We start from the raw sequence: 21,946 nt of genomic DNA on the forward strand, positions 1-21,946 counted from the left end.
GTGTATGTAATATGAACATGGCTGTAATAGATTTCTCAACATTAATGATCTTTGAATAGGAACTATCGTTCTCTTTAGACATTCAAACCGACACAATAGAACCAATGCTTTTGATTGTGCGACTTTTTTTAAGCACTCAATGTCGTTAGTTTTGCAAGATCCACTAAATGTTTTTAATCATGACACAGAATCCGTGATACCATGACGCACAAATTGTCCTCGATCAGGAGACTGTCTGCATCTGATTAGGTTTGCGATATCTCGCAGAAAGTAAGAGCAGGGTTGTTTAGCAATTTGTATCGTGACATCAACGCGTTGCCACCTCCCAACATTGAACGTTTGGGTTGATTTGACTTGAACAAGGTGAAACAACACATCAACTACACTAGGTGACCTTCGTGACCGCAGGGAAATGAGTTAAAGACACATTGGTTGGTTATTTTTCAGCTGTAAGTGCTTGATTTGAATTAATTGTGTCTGCATGACACAATGTGAGCTGCCCCGCAAATAAGGATATGGTTTACCACGGGCTGTTTCCCTTTTCTACATTTGTGGAAGGATTGACATGACAACTGGTCACTATCACGTTTTCAAGATGTCAACCCGGAGACCAGACAGTAATGTTTGAACCATCCTCAAATGAGGCGACACATGCATATGATTCTTTTTTTGTAGCTACGTGCCACAGCAATGCTGCGTCGATACGGCTGGCGATTTCAGCAAATTTATGTCTCTTCTACCCTTTCCAATTTCCACTCTATGAGTGTACTGGGTTCTTGATTGTTTGCCAGTACTAGTTGTTACGTATCTGCAATATCTTATATTGGAACTTCACTAAAGAATCTGGACGCCGTTCTCTATAGTCTATTTATTTATCTCCAAAACTAAAGGCATGGTCTCTTTTCACAAACTGGTGTCCAGACAGCTTTAGACTAGATCTCATGTAACAAAGATATGATATCGCTATTTGTGACCAGTTTTGGGTACCAGCCCCGCCGACATGGTACAGATGTGGTACAAATCTCAGTGTCATATATTGTAAAAATACATGGGTTGATTCCGGACCAAATTGATCTAATACAACGGATTTCGTCTGCTGAGTCGAACACACTACTTAACATTGTCCGTTTTGCATTAGTCATATCATCATTTCTGCAACTTAATCGACTCCTCCACTTAATCGCAGAAAATCGTTGACTTGGGTCTTGTGATGTCCGTGGTGTCTGTGTGTTACGGGCAGGACCTGCCGAAGCGTGACCAGGCGTTGGGGTTGTACTGGACCCGCTCGGCGTCGCCAGCGTCCTCCACCACCTCCTCCACCTCCTCCGTAGCCGGGTCTCGCCGCTGCACGCCGTGGGTCGGTACGGCCACTTCCCAGAAAAAGCCGTCACGGTTCAGTCCACCTCTCCGGACCGGCCAGGCACTTCTGAGGTCCACTCTGTTTCGTATTCTCCTACCTGAACAAACAAAAAAAAAAGATCTGTCTAAAACTGACGGGGCAAAAGATTTGTACAACTGCAGTAAACAACACAAGAGCAACTGATGACAAAAAGCACGGTTACCGCAATGATTAGTCATTACCGTATACTGTAGCTTTTTAAAACAACTATTTTTTTTCTAAAAAAAACATGAATATTCTGAAGCAATAAGTTGGCTACAAAGCTAGCAATACGGCTGGGCCACATATCCCATACTCACGACACAACGATGCAATCTCTCACCAAGTCTTAGCTATAATAGTCGTGATAGTTCTGTCTGTAATAATGTTGATAAGATCACGTCTTCGTGCAGAGAAGCTCCGGAAATCATGTTTAGCTTGAGGCAACAATATCATCCCGACAATTAGATATACTTCTCACTAGACTTAGAATATTATTCCCATGATTATATCAGCTTTACTTTGATCCGAGCTGGATTTTCCACTACTGTCCCATCGTTTGGGACCGTAGTGGAAATCGTAGGGTTTCCAAATGTTTGTATTTAACTCTGATGTTGCAAACTAATCGATGGTCAGAACAATCAGAATGTTCTTATAATATGTAAACTACTAATAAGCACTCATATAGAGACGTACAAAAGAACAAATATATACAGATAGGTGCACACACTAGCTGCATGGGGCATTTTGACATATCACACCTGGACTTTGGTCGCTCCACTTTACAAAACTATAACCCACGCCTACCAACAGTCCCAAACCTCCCTGCAGGTAACGGCGCGGTCACATCCGTGCTACGTCGTCGCACGATTTTGATGTCAAAGACTTTTAAAGAAGCTAGGCTGTGACAGAACTAATCGCCGACAAGGACCTAAGACAGCCTGTGTCTACGACACATTCACGACTATTCTACGAATGCCCTCAGTTTGTCAATGTATTTACTAGTATTACGACGATCGTACGATAAATGTGACAGGGCCGGATGGCCGGAAGAATCTTTACTCCTAATATCGCAATAAACTCAGTTTTTAGAAGCTGTAAAATGATACGCCTTGTTTTACCAACGGTTTTTTTTATAACAAGAACAATTTTGTATCTGCTCTCATGAGAAGTAACTTTGTAGTTGAGAAAAGGGGCTCGTACCTCCACAGCCTAGCCTGTGCTCCTCTCGTCCTCCTCCCAGTGCCAAACTGTCTACCGTACCGGGCAGGATGGTGTGTAGCAAGACCAGAAGCGAAGCCAGGAGTAAAGTAGTGGTCCTCATCGTTCTGCCGGTGAAAAATGATGATACTTCTTGTTTCAAACAAATAAGAAAAACATGTGCAATAGACGGAGACAACTGTAGAGTCCAGTTAAGTCATTTCCTTGTCATCCTTTTATCTTAATTTCATAATTTGTCATTTACGTCTTGTAATTTCGAGAACGGTTTTCGCGGAAAAACGAGCTGTGGGTAGTCATTTTTTGTTTCTGTTGATGCAAGAAAGCCAGCAGGTCAATGCGATAGATTTTGAAATGTTTTGGGCTCGTTCTCAAGTTTAAGTCCCCAGATGCCATGTGTACGAGTACGTCATACCACATCAGGCAAGGTCAAACAAAAACCAAATATTACCAGGAATTCTGCGTCTCCATTTCAAATATTTCCAGGGATTCTAAGTACATACCCATTTCAAATATTAGCACAAATTGTACGTATCCACTGAAAATTAACAGACGAACAGGACTTCGTTTGTTAAAAAGAGGTCAGGATGCAATACTGTCGGACCTACTCACCTGTGTTCCTCTGGACTGGCAGGACGGCAAAACGACACCGACGAAAAGATAGAGTTGGGAATATTAGTGCGCCCGCCGGACTCTCTGCTTTTATAGATGCGGATAGGACCTGTCCCGATTACTATATCCCCTAATACCATGTGGGGCTGTCTTAACGAATGCTCACTAAATGCTCCCCGCCGGGATACTACGTCATTCCTTAAGAACCCCAGATCAGTCACCATCCGGGGACACTCGTAACTACCAGAACCCTCCACCCCTTCAAATCGCGGAGATTAGTGATGTTGCGCTGATTCCGATTTCTCAACTTTTCCGTTTTGACGAGTTTGAGGGACTTTGATCAGCATTATTCACACATCACGACTGCCGCAGACCTCCAGTGGCGCAGTTAGGCCCCTGTAGACTCGCTCATAACCAGGCACAGATAACATTTTAACGAGTTCGGCAAAGTTTTGAAGCTGACGTAAGGCAATTTCTGCCCAAGGGTTACTAGCGATTTTCACGAGCGGTGAGGTAATGAGAGAAATTGCACAACTAAACCAGCATGAAACATATCATCACTTAATGTTAGCTCTGTTATCTCTTGTCGTATAATCAATGTTGCTTAAGTAGTGGGGACTTGTCCCTTTCAAACTCTGTCAGCGCAGTAAGTATCTACCCCGTCTATGGATCCACATGTTGTCACAAAAACTTTCATCTATGTTTCTTATTTATTTCGTGAGATTTGCCATATTTGTGGAAGGATTGACATAACATGTGACTATCACGTTTTCAAGATGTCAACCCAGAAACTAGGTGTTAGGTCTTAACTCTCACCAAGAAGAACCACTCTTTTCGATAAGTGTGGTGGGTTCTTCATCGTGCTTGTGAGATGTGGCTCTCCTCAGACACAGGTCCTCCACCTCGATGTGCCATTCGGGAGGACGTCCCCAACCACAGTTATGTGCTCGATTTTAGCGGTGTACAGTGATCGAATAGGCGTTAAGTTCCTTTCCCAAGGGTACAGCACCGGAGCCTGTCAGGGATTTGAACTCAGACCCTTCAGATTCTGAGTCAGCAACCCTGGTCCTAACCATAAGACCACCTTGCCTTCACCATCAAGAGTACAAGTCAACATTGATTCCCTACAAAGTTAATTTTGATCCACTCCAAAATCTTCTAAATACCTACCATTAGATGGTGAGTGGTTTGGATATTGTTAGTGCTTTTTCATGTTCATATTTAGAGTTTTAGGTTTCTCAGACGTCCCGCGTCGTCTGCGACACACGGACGGTTGTAGCCGGTTATACAAGAATCCCGGGAGACTGACAAGATGATTTATGACCATCCTGAACCTACAAATGTCCGCTGCCAATTTGTATGGAAATACATTTTTCCACGCTATGCATTAGTAAGATAAATTATAACCTCTATAGATGGACATTTGAACCGCAATAATGAACCAGTTACATATGGATTGAAAACAAAATCGTTTACCATAAGTTAGATGTCTTAAACACAGCTGGTTGGAAATCCTAGCACTTATACCACATAAGATGTGATCAAAAGACTGTTCTGTTACTCATCATCCATTAGCCAAATGCCAAGGCTCCGACCCGCATTGTCCGAAAGGGCACGTGGTTATTAAATCCCCTTCAATGCGTTTATGGGATTTGTTTCTTATCCCCTTGTATTTTCCAAGATCTCCCACGGAGAATCAGTATCTTGCTTTAGACCTACTTTCTGACCCTACGTCAACTTAAATCCAATTAAAATCTCCGGTGTGTCTCTATCATCTCAACAGTTGTGAGACGGGTTAGCCCGGGTGCCATCCTAGGATCCTCCGTAGTTACCACTGGTTCTCCTTTTTCGCTTACCGCTTGCTAGTTTTACAGGCTATGGGTACCGTTGGAGTCGTTCGGACTGTAACAGATTGGACAGAAGAGACAATCTTTTCCTCCTCTTCTGCTATGAATCCTTCTAAGTACATTTTGAAGATGACACATGAGACTGATGACGTTGGCGTTAGTCCAGCGTCCAAAAAAATCGCCATCAGTGCAGACTTAACGGTTTACAGACGGTACCCCCAGGACGTAAAACTTTGAGACCCAGATAATTTCCTACGACAGACCATTGTTACGGACGTCATCTTCAGTCGTCAATGAAGGTTAGACACCCCGGTAATGAGATACGCAAGGAAATTGTTACTCAAGCAACTGGATAGATTTTGAAATCTATTCGGTTGCTTGAGTGACAATTTCCTTGTGTCGTCTTCAGTCATTTGCCCCCATTGACGTTAGCTCGAAGATGGTTTAGTTTGATTTTACTCGTAGGACAGATCAGGAGTTCAGATGACGCAGGATCTGGAGTTTAAACCATTCTGAAGTGCTCGATATTTGATTCTGACGAATACTGATTTAAAATACGTATGCTACGTGCTCACTATATGCTCAAGTCAAGGCCTTAACAGACTAATTTGCTGAACGGAAACGCTGATATAAACGAAAATGACAGATACAGCTTCTTGATTGGACCCGGCCAGCGTACACACTGTTTGTACTAGTTAAGTGTGACCAGACTGTATCCCTGCGTGTGCTCGTTACTAGCTTCTGCAAGTGGGTCCCTGAATTACCGTACCAAGTCAGGACTGAAGGAAAAGTGGTGCAGATATTCAACAGTGATGTTCGTTCCATTTACGCCACAAAGGATGGAATTTTGACAATACAGTTTTCTCTAACACACTCAACCTGCGTTGTTGAAGATCGACACCATGCATCATTCCTACTTAATGTGGATAACGACGTGAAGTGTTATCATGACTGACACCTATAGCTATACTCACTACCGTCGTTGGAATTACCCACAATGTACCACTTGCTACAATTCTGCCTGTGAGCGGGTGACAGGGCACAACAATCTGCTGTTCGTGTCCCTGTCGCACGATAGCGTACCTAAACAGAAAGGACAAACCATTCCCTGTTTCTTGAGCCTTTTATTAGACCATAGGAGAGTTGAGGCAGTTCTCCGTGCACCTTTATTTTCCTGCCTTCCACATCTTGCACTGGTCGCAAAAGCAAAGGGTATGTCAAAAAATCGTTTTCATTACTTGATCGTCTGAACATCTGCTTTGAGCAACACCTACATTAAACCACAGTTTTATACGTGACTGATTTATGACCGTTATCACTCAGTGTCACTAGAGCTTATTGAACGAAAACCAAACATCCCAGTCAACCATATTGTAGGTAGTTCCTAGTTATATATGACAAAACATATGACAAAACCATTGTCGTACTGTCTGGAAATATACAATATGTTCCTTATTTCTACTTGATGCCCTTTGATGCCAGGTCGACTCTGACACGCTGCAGGTATGTAGGATCAGGATACCCATAGCTGGAAGGCAAAAGAGGTACATCTTGGTGAATCACAATATATACAAGGCCACATAGTAACACAATACAAATGTATTGATGCACGTTCCTTGTGTATTACATATGTACATGTAGCTGAGCCAATGGGTTGGAAATCAAACAGGACAACTGATTTTGTTTCGCTTATGACCTACCTTTGAGCTTAGACTAATTTTCCCAAGAATGTCTTTTTCAGCCTAAAACGTTTTGCCACTGTGTCTACTGTTGAAACGTATTTCTAGCTAGCAGCACTAGTGTATACAAAAGGGGCGAAAGGAATGACAGATAGAACGGGTGCAGGCGTACTTGATGGGTCCTCCGTGTGTGTTAGTCTTGTGCTGAATGTCGTTCCACACGAGCGTGTTGGGCTGTCCTGTCGTCACAGATGTCCCTACAAAGTCATCAAAATTAAAGATGCAGATTGGTAAGAGTAACCGGCTTGGTTACTTATCACGATCACAACTCGTGTACGTCATTTTAGGCATTTATTAGTTTAACATGATGCTACTATATCATGTTAAGATATATGAAGAATGTTGGGGAGACCAACTGACCGACGGTAAAGACGAGCCGACAGTCGAACGCCCTCCTGAGCAGCCGGAGCACCTCCCTTCCCTCAGGACTGTCCGGTAGGTAGGCAGTGCGCATGTCCCCGCTGAAGCGTTGTCCCGGGTTGGGATGGTCTTTCTACATGTGGAACGGACATTGTTAACGTTGTTTCGCTTTGTTATGATATAAATAACACATGCCAGGTGGTACATGTTTGCACAATTTTTACAAATGTCAACCGACACGCCTACACAACAAGCAGCTCTTTGCGACCAGGACCGAAGTTCTAAGTTATCGAGTGAACTGTATATAAAGTGCACGATGTCATGAATGCCTTTTCTACAGACGAGCACATATACTATAGTGTATGTTGTAGAGGTGACGTACCCCCTGTATGCCGCCGGGGATGTGGTAGTCTATGACGATGGTCCCGTACCTCTCGTACCCAGGTAACCTGACGCCCTGGTCCACTCTGTGGGTCATGGTGCCGTCAGGCTGGTTACCTCTCCTGGGAAAACGGAAATAACCTCTTTCAAAACACGCCAGATCATTAAAGAAACAGTCAGGTCTTAAGCATGTCACAACCTACCAGCATGAAACTTACAGCACGTCTGAGTCCAACCAGGATGGGGGGAAGGCCCGGGTGTTATAGACTTCCATAAACTTTGACCCTTTTCTTGCAGATAGCGATTTGGTCCGATAGCTGAAGGAGACTGAGGGGGTCAGTCGAAAATTCCGGCGATTTAAGTTTTTTTTAGTTGGAGAAATTTCACATACCTAGCCTTCCGTCAGTCTAAGAGGGGATCTACACAAAACGATACAGCGAGAACCTTACCTGTTATCGGTAGGCATTTTGCAGACAGGGCACTCCGGTTTGGACTTGAGGGACATGTCTATGCAGGGATTGCAGAACGTGTGCCGACAGTCCAGCGTGCGCGGATCGCTGACTCTCCCCAGGCAGATTGGGCACTTGTCGTCCTCATCGACTTCATCTGAATCATCGTCTTCGGCGAGACTGGCACCCAATTTCTGCGCATAACCACCACCAGTCCTAGTGTTGAAGTTACATGCCACGTTTCCCACTCTGGAGTAACTGGGTTTGCTCTTGCCATAGCCAAGACCACGCGCGTGTGTTCCTGGCTGAGCCGCAGGCCTCATTTTCCCGCCACGCTCTCCTTTCCCCTTTCCTCCAGTGAAGACGTACAAACGAGCGTCTTTGTTTCCTGCACCTGACACACTTGGAGAGCCAGGTCCCGCACCTGACACACCTGCAGAGCCTGGTCTTGCACCTGGCACACCTGCAAAGCTTGGTCTTGCACCTGGCACACCTACAAAGCTTGGTCTTGCACCTGGAACACCTGCAGAGCTTGGTCTTGCACCTGGTACACCTGCAGAGCCTGGTCTTGCACCTGGAACACCTGCAGAGCTTGGTCTTGCATCTGGCACACCTGCAGAGCTTGGTCTTGCACCTGGCACACCTACAGAGCTTGGTCTTGCACCTGGCACACCTGCAGAGCTTGGTCTTGCACCTGGTACACCTGCAGAGCCAGATCCCGCACCTGACACACCTGCAGAGCCTGGTCTTGCACCTGGCACACCTCCAGAGCCAGGTCCTTGACCCACCGAAGCTGTCGAAACGCCAATGTCGGTGAAGTGTTGAGAGAACACCTCCACAAACGTAGCCGTCGTCTTGGCGTTAATGTTGACCAGACGGATTTCCTTCAGGAGACTGTCGGGCGTCTGATAATCTTCGAACGCAGAAATGACGCGACACATGACGTCGGCACAGACCGCTGTGGGAAAGCCTGCAATACCGGATGGAGGGAAAGGACATGTTGTAACCTGACATCATCACAGAGAAAAGAATGCAATTGGCAGGGCACATCTTACGCTAACCCAGAAATCAACACTCCATGGCCTGGGTACCTCTAGATGGTAAAAGGAAGAGAGGCAGGTCAAAGAACACCTGGTGCAGGACATTCCTAGAAGATCTTCCCGACATGCAAGAGGCACAAGAGGAACTGATGTTTTAGGTAAATAATTCCTACAACACCGTGCTTGGACGATTGAACAAACCGCATTCGCCAAACGGTGAACAACCCCACCATCTGTGCAGTACTAACGGAAGTCGGATGGTGTCGCTCACCTGAACCTATTGCAGGTATGGCGATGGAGTTGACCTTCAGGTCGAATTCGGCGATATTGAGGAGATCGAGAAAGGCGGAGAACAGCTGATGATGGTCGGTCTGGTCACGTGACGGCTGCGGACTCACGGTGTGCACCACGTACTGACAGCGCATGCGCCCTCCGGGAGTCCAGATAGACTGGAATAGTTCAGGGTCATCATCACAACGCTTGACAATATGGACTGTGTGTAGAAGACTTCACTATTCTACAAGGTCGAAATTTGTCACCAACGCCGTACAATTTGGTTTTCTCTACAACAACATGCGCTAAGAGGAACTTATAATTACTTTGGCATATGCATTTTCCCCAAATACAATTGACAGCCTTCAGTATTTTCCCTTTGGCCTTGTCCTGGTGGGTTGAGGGATGAATAGCGACACCATGCGTGTAGTGCCGGTACTGACCTGTCCTGCCGACAGACGGCCGTGCCTCCTGATGTAGTCCGTACAGGCACGTCTGATCTCCGGTCCGCCGGCCTCACTGATAGCCCTGGCGATGCCGCTCCCACTGTCCAGACTCTCGGTATTACAGGACACGATCACATCTGCCACTTCCTGTCAAAAGTCAATAATAACAAGAAATTGGAAAATTCAGACGAATTCTGGGAATTTGGGGGCTTTGGTATGGAATTGTGGAGAGGATTGTATGATGTCATCTAATCAGGTATTACAGCAATTCCTTAATTCTTGCACAGGCCACTGATATCCTTTCACAGTGCACCATATCTATCAACCAAGTGTCAAAAAAACCTCGTACTCTCCATGCAACCGTCACCACTCGGACAGGAAACATACAAACTCACCAGTATAAGATCCAAAACAATACTTCCATATCCGGAAGTAATAATCGCACATACTTTTTAGAGGCATTTTCTATTCTTTCCCTGACTTCTTCTATCATCACGTTGATAAAGTAAAAAGTACCTGTGTGACGTCCCCCTGGTATATGAGCACTTTGACTCCTGTTCTCGTCACGAAGTCCAGTCTATCCCGTGACACGTGACATGTCTTCACACCTGCGGGCGGACCTTCCCTGTCACCATTAGCGCCTCCTGGCGGCCCAGAGTCTGTGCTCAGGTCCCCACGATATGCTTCTTCTTGGAAGGGTTGTCCGCTATCAACAGGGTTGCTTCCTTGTGTGGTAGTTTCGACCGCACGGACTTTGGACGAACATCTCTATTCCTGGTGCCCATCTTCTCTGGCACGCTCCCGGTGGAGTCGGATTCAACGCCTGTGTGGCTTTCGAAGGAAGCGCTGTTGTTGTTATCAACACTAGGAGCCTTACTACCTGCCACTGGTACCAGCTGCGCCTGTGGTCCTCTGTTTGCATCCTTGTTTGTGGTAGCATTGTTAGCAGCTGGTGTAGAGGCATTCGTAGTCGTTGCCCGCCGTCTGTTCCGTCTGTGTGCGATATCTGGATCAGGTATGCTGAGTACTTCATACAACTTAGCCCTCGCCTTCCTCACCATGTCTTCTTCGCCACAGAATAAGACCGTTTTCTCTCCGTCGTTCAGTTTGATGAAAACTTTGTCATGTTCTCGCGTTATCATATCCAGAACAAATCGAATGCTCTCTATGGGGATGTGAACCTCTGCGAGATTCGCCCGATGGGGACGGACGTCCTTAAACATCTCTTGATACAACGATACGAAAGTTTCATAAGCTTCTTCCAGGTCATGGCGGGAGCACTGTTCCTTAGGCTGGATATCAATACAATCTGTACTGTTCTCCATCTTAATCATGACTTTGAACTTATCTTCAATAGCGGTCAATTTGTCCTTGTGCTTGTGGACAATGTATGCCATGATGTCAGGGTCCACGGTGACGTGTTTTGCTGCCGATGTTGTGACATGCCGCCTCACATCATCGGACTCTTCAGCCGATTCACCCGGTGTCATTGGACGCGCTTTCGCTTTAGGCATACCGGCATGTGGTGTAGTTTTGATTAGCCCGCTTGGTGGTGCTTCATTCTCTTTGACCGCGGAAGCTTCAGCACTTGTGTCTGGCAAGGATCCCCTTCTTGCTGTCGTAAGGTGAGAAGGCGATCCTCTTGTTTCCCATTCATCGCTCAGGTCACTGTCTGACGACTCATCAGATGTCAGTGGAACTTCCAGGACTACGTCAGATCTGGTAGACTGCTGTGTTCCCGCTGTCGCCACTTTCGTTGATGCTTCCAAGTCAGCCTCCGGCTCGGCGGCGTCTACAGGCAACACGTTTTGTTTTCTGGTTGTGCTGTTCGGATCCGCCGAGCGTATCCCAGCTGCATGGTCACGGTCAGCTAAAGGTCGCGTCTGACGTGCGACGTGTGGCGTTACGTTTCGCGTTGTGTCAGAGGATGTGGTGAAGTTTTGCCGTCCCGATCCCCAGGCCATCTTTACTGCAGTCAGCGCCGCATCTCCAGGGCTGGCGCGGGCTGGGTCAGTCTTGTTGTCCGGCTCTTCGACATCATTTCTGTCCCTCTGCTGCCCGCTCTCCACTGTCTCGTTGGTTTCGTCGTCTCTGCAATACCTTCGTTGAAGAAGGCATCTGATGTGGGTTAAGGGAAAATAATTAAACTTGAAGGTTTACCATTGATGTGTGTGGACATTTAGCAGCTGTGATGTGTCTTGTGCTGGGTGGTTTGGCTGAAAAAAAGTATTTTCTGTAATTCTTATACATCTCTATTCAGTCTGAAAGTCATGTCCTCATTCTTCGCTAAATATATTACATACCCAGAAGCCCTGTAGCCAGACTACCGCGTGTTCACAACTTGTCCCAGGCTACCCTGTAGCTGGCCTGACTAAATCGCGCTCCTAGCGGCCGATAGGCCACCCTGCAGCCTGTACTCACCTCGCGTTCTCCACCTGTCCCCAGGTGCCCTGTAGCCTGTACCCGCCCGGCTCGGGGACCCACGTGACGCCTGTCTGTGCGGACAGGGCGGCCATGATCTCCTCCGGACACTCGGCCAGGTCAGGGACCTCTGCAGGGGTCACCACGGCGGCTACTGAGGCAAACACCTGCGGAGAGATTCAGTCATATCACGCGAGGGTTGGAAGGGGGCGCTTTTCCACTAGAAAACTTTGTCATGTTATGTTACTTTGGTAATGAAAGACTAATGAAAGAGGTCACACAAACGCACGGATATACATGTATATCTGTTTGATACAGCACCTTGCCCCGTTGCAATATACTGACTTGTTAAGACAGATGTTACTATTTGTTTTCAGTGCCTTAGTTTACCCAACCTGTTTTGATTTGTTTCATTGGTTTCTGTTGAACCCTCGAAGTCGAAATCGTCAAACCCAGAACATAGCAAATACATGTTCGTTAGAAAAAAATTTAGACACGACCGGCAATGTAAAGATACAGGCTTGTCGCGAAAGGTAACGTTACATTTCTGTGATAACACTGCACCTGTTTTGCGATTCTACCGCCTTTCCGTCTCTCCTGACTGCCACCCTCTGCTCCCGCCAGCGGTTCCACCTTCACCGTGGCAGACTGTTTCCCCAGCCGGTGCGAGCGATTCACCACACGTGTAGCAACTGGAAAAATGAGACGTCATCATCAGATGCATATGGCATTTTTGCTGGTCTATGTCTAGGAGAAACAGCTAGGACACAAAAGGAAGTAACTTATTGTCTCCAACTGCAAATGTTTCTGTTGGCTTCCTATGCAATTTGGGCTACAATCCCACGGTTTGATGAACGAGAGGCAGATCACGGTAGAATATGTCCAGCTTATGTCCAGCACAAATACAAAATACCGGATGTTCTGCTGCAGTACCAAGAACAGCTACTAGGGACGCCCATAAATTACCTTGACCTTCTTCGCAAAGCTAGTCATAACCTTTGTCAAATGACGTGTGATGACGTACCCTCAGCAGAATAGAACGTGACCTTGGCCTGGAAGTCGACCTTCTCGATGTCCCCTCCGCCGGTACTCTTCTTACCGAAGTGGATCTCTATCTTGTCTCCTGTCAGGTCCGCAGGGATGGATGACACCAACACCGTCCGCTCGGCCGCCATCTTGGTTCTAGATGTAACACATATACCCCAAAATGCAACATATTTGAAAGTCATATCATGGAACGCGGTGACTTCTTTACAATTAGAAGAGCTATCTACCACCGAAATATAATGCCGATAGGATTTCCAGAACATGAGACATGAAGACCGGACGTTCTATTGCAGTTTCAAAGAAAACCGCTAGGAGGCCCACATCGATCCCAATTTGTCGTTCGTTTTGCCAACATGTACCCACATACCAAATGTCATAAAGATCTATCCACAGCTATAAGCTTGTTTATGTTAAAACAAACAAACAAACAAATGCACTCCGCTACCCACCAACAAACGACACCGAAATGATAACCTTTTCAGCGAAGGTGCGACGTGACGTAGTTTCGTATACAATCAATTCAATATGATGCTTACTACATCATATGGCACCCCATGTTACCAAGTTCTTTCTTTAAGTAAAATATATGGTGAGAACACTTCCTTCATATTAACTGTCCAGTCTATATGAGAGATCTCTAGATCGAATCCAGCATCCAAGGGTACGTACATGTATGCACTGTTTAGATATACAGGAGTGCGTTCATTAAACTGATAGATCTTTAGACGCATTATTCAGGGTGGACCTGGCGAAATCATGTTGATACTAGTTAACGTTACACCGTGACTACATTTGACTCTGAAACACAACAACTCACCGACGCGGTGGTACCTGACCTTTCACCTGGCGAATTATATCAGTTTAACGGTTAAGAGTCGTTATTCTGAGGCTCGTAACGTGGTCACGGCGGTTTCTGTGTGACCCTGTCAATCCGGCTGTATCAGTGATTAAGAGAAACGTTTACCCAAAGTGAAACTTGACGTGAAACTGTCTATTCTACGAAGCTGGTTTCGAAAACAGTCGGGTGTAACATAATGCCAACGTTAACGCGGTTTCGGACATAATATACTTTGCTTTCAGTAACATTATACGACGAGTTTAAGATACGATAAATAGTCATTAAGATTGTCTGTCTGAAGTACCTGTAAGTAAGGTTGACACCCTCCCACTGTCCTCTGAAGATCACCACAAGAAGCACACCGAAGGGCTTGCCGAGTGAACCCGGAAGTAAGGCGACCCAACAGGGCGGCCAGGTGAAAGGGGAAGTCCCGTGACGTCACGTGTGTTTACGATTACGGGCTGGTGACGGGCGATGATGTAATGTCTCTTTTACAACATGTAGCAAAAAATTGCTTTTTTCTGTCTGAGCAACATGGTGAGAGAGAAGACGTCACGTCGGTCACGATCAGCATCGGTGGATAGGAGTCATGAATGTAGAAAGAACGTATGAAGGAGAATGGTGCTGGGTGTACTGGCATGGCTTGTCTTAGACCATGTACGAAAACTAATATTTATTAAGTTCACCATCATCACATGTACGTCTATCATATTTTATTTTAAGTTTGTACCATTAATTTTATCTAATTCTTATGTCTTGCATTTAATTGTTTAGTGGTGGCGCTAATATAATATTTTAATTTGAGGTTGCTCCACAACTATGTCTGTATATGTCTTTCATCCGAATATAAAGAAAACTTTGCTCGGGGGAGGGACGTTTTTCAGAAGGGGTATTTACAGTGTTATGGTTGATAGTTTTCTACCGTCAAACGTAAAGATAGAAGAGAAAATAAGGACCAGGACTCGCGATGTAGATGAATAAAGCCGCTCTTTATTATTCAGTCCAGCTGAGGTTCGGTCAGGTTGTTATCCGGGAAACTGGTAACGTGTGCATGGACAGCGATACATCATGTCAGTCCGGCTGAACTGGATACTGGCAATCTTTTACTCTGGGTGACATTACAATACAACATACAGCCATGGTGAACAGTTGTTCGTACAATAGATAAAGCTCTCTTAAACATTCTACGTAGCCAAGCCACATTATACATGTTCATGTCCGGCGATGGGCTAGTCCATTTCAAATTTGGGGAGGAATGAATTCTAGGGAAAGAACTTCGTTTTTGAAACGTGAAGTGAGTAGTGAAATGGTGCGGGGAATGAAGGAGGCAAGAGAAATGGTAGCCCACCATACCTGACTTCTTGAAATGGAATAGCCTGTACCATTACTTTATTGTAGTCAAGTAGTAAAGAAGAATATATAACTAAAGATATTTTCTACCAAACAGTGATAACGGCCACCTTCTCCATATCGTCCCCTTCAAAGTGTCCGTCAGATTTTCAAACGTACGTTGTACAATCAAACACGTAACATCGGATCACATTGTGATATTTCCATCACGTTGTCAACTTGAAACTCCATGGGCATCTCTCTATTCTATCGTTTGAAGTATGTGTGTGTTTTTCTTTTCATTAAGGGGAACAGACAAGAATCAATACCCATTCGGATGCCATCCGCCAATTGAAGACTATGTGGCCGAATCAACAAATTGAGGAAAATTTGTGGCCACACATGAAACGATTTTCGCTAATTAGCAAAAAAAAACATTCCTTTTTTTCATTCCCTTTTTTTCATTACCCACAAAATGACAGAAGGGAGCTTAGAAGCATTCCGGCAGAGTGGCGGATTGGTACTTGAGTGAAATAAGAAGATACAAAATTGAAGCCACGGTGCGTCCCACGATGACAAGGAAGTTGGCCTCAGCAGCAGGGAGAAACAGGTGGGATCAGCTGGTGCATCGCCAGGTGGCGCTTTAGCTGCTGCGAACTGCTAGAACACACCTGGGCAGAGGGAAAGCATGACGCAACGTTATTATGTTTCGCCGTGGAAGACTGACGTCCAAAGACATTCCTTCCGCCCACATACAGTTACTAGTATTGCTTATTGGCATATTCTAGTTCATCCATGTCCTATTGGCGACTCATGATAAGATGATAATGATGGGAAAGACTATGGAGCAGCAAATATTGAGCTCGGTGATGCTGTTTTCTTTTCCTGTCGCTGTTAGACCGATCCCGACTGTCCATCACAATTATCGATTCAACCAATGATAACATGGCAATTAGCGATTCGACCAATGATAGCATGGCAATTAGCGATCCGACCAATAAGGGAGTGATAACAAGTCCGTCTACAGGATCGGTCTATTCGTCCCGCCAACTTTCTCGTACGTCCAAATTCTTTCAGCCATCCCGCTATGGTAGATACATATTCTTAGTCCCTTTTTAAAATAATCTGTCCAAGTCACTGGCACTAGTAAACAACCATGCACATAACCCATCCCTGAACACATAACTTACCTTTTCCCACAGACGCGTTCGCAGCACTTGTATCTCCCTGCGTCGTCAGGGTGCTGCTCGTCGCAGTCGGAGTCGCTGTTGCAGCTGTTGACGCAGCCGAAGGGCGACCAGACGTGCCAGGAGGACAGGGCGGGCAGGGCGGGGCACGACCCGTCATTCTCCGAGCCTTCATCCTCATCATCACGCTTCAGCACTGCGGACAGACGGCAGGTCATTACATTAACCACCCCTCGTCTGGTGTGGGAAATTGAACTACCGCCATGGCCATGGCAGGCACATCACTAACACTCCACGTACTCCACGATGCAAACATTTTACAGGTCGCTCGGTGAGTTTCATAGAAAAAGACATCTTTTTACGTTTTGTATGTCTTGGTGTACTTGAGATTATTCAAACATTGTCAAATCTAATTTTTGTCGCTCAAGGGCCGTTCGACGATCACCGTCTATGCACAATCGTCAAACGTGAATGATCGCAGTACTTGCCCAAGAACTTGACCGGCAATCAATCTTGAGATGTAAGCTTAAGTAATTTCCATCAATCAACGTAAGGGCTATACATTTTTTTATCATTAAAAGAGTAGGATATGAAACAATGGATTGAATTTGAAAAATTATGAAGATGTAATAAGCCCATGCTCAGCTTGAGCCTTCCTGCACGGTCTACTCCTGTTGTCAATTCAACGCATCACACCAGACTCCCCACTAAGCACGTGTATCCAGGCGTTCCTCAGAGACATCATTACTCCTAGTCCGGCTGGTGGGAGTCCGGCTGCCGCAGAGCCGTGGGGATTGTAGCGTAGTCAATAAGAAAGCTAACGGATCGTGGGTAATGTGAATCAATCTATATCCACGCTACAGCTTTTGAAATGTGTTCGTGACGTCAAAAGGCCCAATCAGCAAGACCATTAGTCGTTCTGCCATTCTACTGAATTCTATGCCTATTTTTCTATAGACTAAATACTGCTGAATATTCTCTCCTACTTCATCCCACAAACGGTTTGTAGCCGTCCAAGAATTCCTTTGTAAAATACATGTAAGCCATTGCAGAAACGATTGTCACTCTAATGACGTGATTGTGAAAGAAAATCTTACATCACGCCGAATACTGGCGGCGCGAGCTCTGGTCAGTGGTAAAAGGGAGTAATTGTGGTCCAGATCTTACTCTTAATGGGGTGTTTCATCAGCCAACAAGTCTCAATAAGAGAGCGTCACTAGAACCAATTCTCAGTACCTGGTGGTGATGTGAATTATAATCTAAGACGCCATCGCTCGGGCGTGGTAGCTGACTGGGTGACTTCTGAGAATACACAGTGAGAACATAAAATAAACCACAGTGAATCCGCCTGATGAGGATTTGTGACAAGGCCTAGGCCTAGGAAGGAAAAGTGCACCTGAGAGGATTCAATGGCTTTTCCTGAATCGCAATTCAAAAGTCTCAAAGCTGGAACACGTACGTCACCCTCTGGACTTGTAAAAAAAATGCAGACCCTCATCTACAGGAACGATAACTTGACTTTGGCATAGCTGCGTCTGTTTCTCAAATCCTCCCACGCATGACTTTACATCATTTTTCATGTAAATCTACGGGGGAAGAGGGATTGCGTACAGCACATGCCCTGTTTCAGCAAGCAACGTCTGGAGCAGAATTGAAAACTACTGAATTGTACCGTCAATGATGGTGAATCGTACCATTTTGCGTCATTGTTTTCTAATTCTGTTTAGAACTCACCGTGGAAGGACGCTCCTGTCTCCCGGCAGACTGGTCCGCACACTGAGGAGCAGCCACAGGTAAGTCCCTCCGGGCAGTCTACAGACGTGGAGCACGGCAGGAACTTCTTCAGACACAGGACGGGAGGTGTGCGCCCCGGAGACAGGCCCGTACACGGCCCTGCGTGGCCTGGGCGGAACATATAGTCAGGACATGTCACAGACAGTATGGCCGAGCGCCTTTTAACCACCTGTAGTGGTTAGGTAGGTGGGTTATTGTTATCTAGATCTGTAAGTATGTTTGCTTGAATGTTCGTAGGAGTTGTGGGGTCGTGTGGCGTAGTGGCAGAGTGCGCGACTCGGAACTTAGAGTTCCGGGTTCGAGTCCTGACATGCCACCGATCTTGTGCCCTTGGGAAAGGCACTTTACACGACTTTCCTCACTCAGCTCAGGTGTAAATGAGTATTGTCCTGTCATGTATTTGTCCCCAGTGTTGGTGGCGGCATTAATATAGGTTGAAAAAACTTGAGTGTGTCGTCACCACGTCTGGTGATTACATGTTGGAATAAAAAAATGTTCGTAGGAGTTGAATGTAACCCTGGGTTGTCCTTATAAAGTCAAGTTGGTCTCCCTGTGGCCGAAGGATGGGAGGAAGTGGCCATGTCCACACAGTTACTGATGGTATACCCAGGCAGGGCTCTCCCAACAAGCTCTCAGTTGCAAGGGTTCTGTTCTATGCCCACAATCTCTTTCGTTGTGTAATGAAGTCATAAAACAAACAAAGTCTAAATATTTCTCGGAGGATTGAAATCTTCGATGTCTCGTTTTGGTATTGTGCTGAATCGGGCTCAAAAGCGTTACGAAGCAATTATCCAGCAATCAAATAGCATACAGTTGTTGGACTTAAAATGTCCAAAATTTTCAAACCAGACGCCAAAGTTTCTAGCTTTACACAAACGCCAGGAGCTACTTAACTGGATTTTGTACCAAGCCCAAGGGTTCATGCCATTGGTGAATTAGTAAAAAAAAAGGGTTTTTTGAAAGAGCGAAAAAAAACCTTGACAATGACAGATGAAGCGACCACTTTGTTAAAAAAACGTTTCTTTGAAAACTGCGTGCTTAAATCACTGAGCATTTGCAGAATACTAGACAGAGAGCGCTCCGAATAGTAGAAGGAAAGTGGTCAAAATGGCAGAAGAAAAGCGCTTGAGTAGAAGAAGCAGAATGCTAGGAATAGTAGACTGAAAGAAAGACGTTACCTGCCACAACGGCAAACATCGCACAACCAGCGGCGGTGGTCAGCACCAACATCTGAACAACGCTCTGCATCCTCAGGTCCTGGAGCGGGAGGAGACGTTCGAGCCAGAGATGGGGAGTCTGCGGGAGAAGTGAGGGCGACGGGACAGAAGCAGCGGGTTTCATAGCCGGAGCTGACGTAGGCGCACAGGTCCCGAGGGACATCCTACGGCAACTCGCAACCAATCATCGTTCGTCTGGAATAATTATCATAATGACGCACGGAGTCGTGTTTGATGTTTACATGGTACGTGGACCGATGTACTGTGGTTTTGAGAAAGGCATTTTTCCTGCCAAGTTGTTGACTCGTTCGACCGCGGCCGAGCCAGTATTGCATTGTATTTTTCATGACGCACGGCTTTTGCTTATGTTTGACCCCATGGTGAACTAGGGTAAGGGGCAGTCGGATCCGAGCACGTTTTAAAAAATAATTTGCCACAAAGTTGAAACTTTGCTTTTATGGAATTGTCAGACTTAACCATTATGTTATTCTGACGCACAGCTGGGTGAACCTACACGTGGGGAGGTAACTATTATGTCATTCGGCTACCAAAAAGCTAAAACGTTAGACGTCACCTCGTCTGGAGTTTGATATTCAGAGCAACAGCGCTGTACGCTGTCTGACACACGTCTGCCGTAGCTAACACAGTCTAACATTCACGAAGCTTCCATGTTATCTGGAACGAATTCAAAGTTGTTGATTTTTTGTTATTTGGGAATAATGGTCTCACATTTTCATCTGCTTGGACGCCGTTTGGCAAAAAGTCAGCAAGAATTCACTGCATTGACCAGACGCTAGGATGTGGCGAACAAATTTCACCAGTTTCTTCTCAAAACTACAACCTTTGGCGATATCGCTATGGATAACATCACCCTAGGCGCCTATAACAATGTGCTAGTATGTGATAAAACGATGGGAGGGGAGGCCAGGAGAAGTCTGTATCAGACTCGTTACTGGTATCACGCCATTAAATATTGAAAACATTCATATCACTCAGACTTTAGCCGAAAATGCCACGATAGTGCAGTCTACCTCACATTGATCCCCAAAGTTTCGCTCCAACTTGAGGCGAAAATCAGCGGTGCTTCTAGAAGTGTTTAAGGGCTCTACTGCCTTCCCGAGACGCATGATATGTAACTCCAATAACCTCAAGCAGAGAGTCCATTGACGTAGTTCACTGCAGGGATGCGGTAACAACGTGCAGAAGACGCTTTTGCACGACCCATTGCATGATTTGGTCAGTCTCATTGACGAAATTTCTATAGACCCACATCCCTGAGACTTTCTACCTGTTCCGGCTGTAGGCAACAGGTTGCACTCTGCTACAACTAGTTCAAGGTCTTGGCCAAGAGTTTATTTGCTTCGTCTGTTTTACCTGTAAACCGCCTGTGTACGTGATTTATTTTTTTCAACCTTTATTTAACCTTGAAGACGTACATGCCAGATCTATACAGTAAGTACAAGCTGTGTACTCGTAGTAGACGACCACTACTAGAGAAGTAGGACTTGTCCTATTTGGCAAGTAGGTACCTAACTTGGTCATGGTTTCTGACGAGTTTGAATGTTTTGTTTGCATTATTTTGTCAATGCCTATTGCAATTTGTAGAAGCTGACAGCTACGTATTGTGTTTCAGTACAGAACACGAGGCTCTGTTTTCGCGTTCAAGTCAATCGTTTTACAGTAATTTCTCTTAATACATGCCAAACTCTGATAACCTTCACCTACGCAGCGCTAGTTACGTGCTGTGGATTCTTGGAAAGTCCCCGCCTGTCTGTGCCAGGATCAATAATCTCCCAGCGTACTCAGCATTTTATTTTGAAAGGTAGTTAAGATTACGGCCTTAAGCCTGGAGTTGGCGATGTCTGCATGATTGATGGATAGGGCTAACAGAACATGTAAAAGTTATTCTGCTCCAGACAGGCTGAATCCTGTACACTTACCTGGGCACAGTGCTGGTAACACGAGTTATATGACGAAACGGTGAACTTACTTTTACTTATGAGTACGGAAGTATTGTTTTGGGTGGGTTTGTCTGTGGGTTTGTGTGTATGTTTTTTTTACAGAGTAGGTTGACAGCACGTGGATTGGGGAGATTGACAGGCAGAATGACAGGAGATCGAAGAATCTTTACTTTGCTTTACTTTGCTTTGCTTTGCTTTACTTTGCTTTGCTCTGCTTTACTTTACTTAACTTTACTTTACTTTACTTTACTTTACTTTACTTTACTTTACTTTACTTTACTTTACTTTACTTTACTTTACTTTACTTTACTTTACTTTACTTTACTTTACTTTACTTAATTCAACTGATGTGTAAAGGTTGACTCACCATCGTTTCGTTTACGATTTGACCGATGCATTATACCTTATC

General features: G+C 45.4%; 3 protein-coding genes across 3 annotated transcripts; all 3 read right to left on the minus strand.

The window, feature by feature from the left end:
- Positions 1 to 857: 857 nt before the first annotated feature.
- Positions 858 to 3,261, minus strand: LOC109475489. The gene is made up of 3 exons (XM_019776119.1): positions 3,209 to 3,261; positions 2,582 to 2,706; positions 858 to 1,457 (listed from the first exon to the last, which is right to left on the minus strand). The coding sequence occupies exons 2-3, from the start codon at positions 2,700 to 2,702 to the stop codon at positions 1,231 to 1,233; spliced, it is 348 nt and encodes a 115-aa protein (XP_019631678.1). The 5' UTR covers positions 2,703 to 2,706; positions 3,209 to 3,261; the 3' UTR covers positions 858 to 1,230.
- A 2,906-nt stretch (positions 3,262 to 6,167) lies between these two features.
- Positions 6,168 to 14,480, minus strand: LOC109475479. Its single transcript, XM_019776102.1, is given in 13 exon segments — positions 6,168 to 6,583; positions 6,907 to 6,991; positions 7,155 to 7,287; positions 7,537 to 7,657; positions 7,985 to 8,954; positions 9,296 to 9,473; positions 9,741 to 9,890; positions 10,260 to 10,477; positions 10,480 to 11,861; positions 12,165 to 12,331; positions 12,729 to 12,856; positions 13,189 to 13,346; positions 14,354 to 14,480. Coding segments are annotated over 12 exon segments (3,753 nt in total). The 5' UTR covers positions 13,340 to 13,346; positions 14,354 to 14,480; the 3' UTR covers positions 6,168 to 6,513.
- Positions 14,481 to 15,036: 556 nt separating this feature from the next.
- On the minus strand, positions 15,037 to 19,915 carry LOC109475491. Its single transcript, XM_019776121.1, has 4 exons — positions 19,538 to 19,915; positions 18,300 to 18,467; positions 16,569 to 16,761; positions 15,037 to 16,049 (listed from the first exon to the last, which is right to left on the minus strand). The coding sequence occupies exons 1-4, from the start codon at positions 19,737 to 19,739 to the stop codon at positions 16,022 to 16,024; spliced, it is 591 nt and encodes a 196-aa protein (XP_019631680.1). The 5' UTR covers positions 19,740 to 19,915; the 3' UTR covers positions 15,037 to 16,021.
- Positions 19,916 to 21,946: the final 2,031 nt, after the last annotated feature.

This window comes from Branchiostoma belcheri, unplaced genomic scaffold, assembly GCF_001625305.1.
Source record: "Branchiostoma belcheri isolate BF01 breed outbred unplaced genomic scaffold, Haploidv18h27 scaffold34, whole genome shotgun sequence".
NCBI lineage: Eukaryota > Metazoa > Chordata > Leptocardii > Amphioxiformes > Branchiostomatidae > Branchiostoma > Branchiostoma belcheri.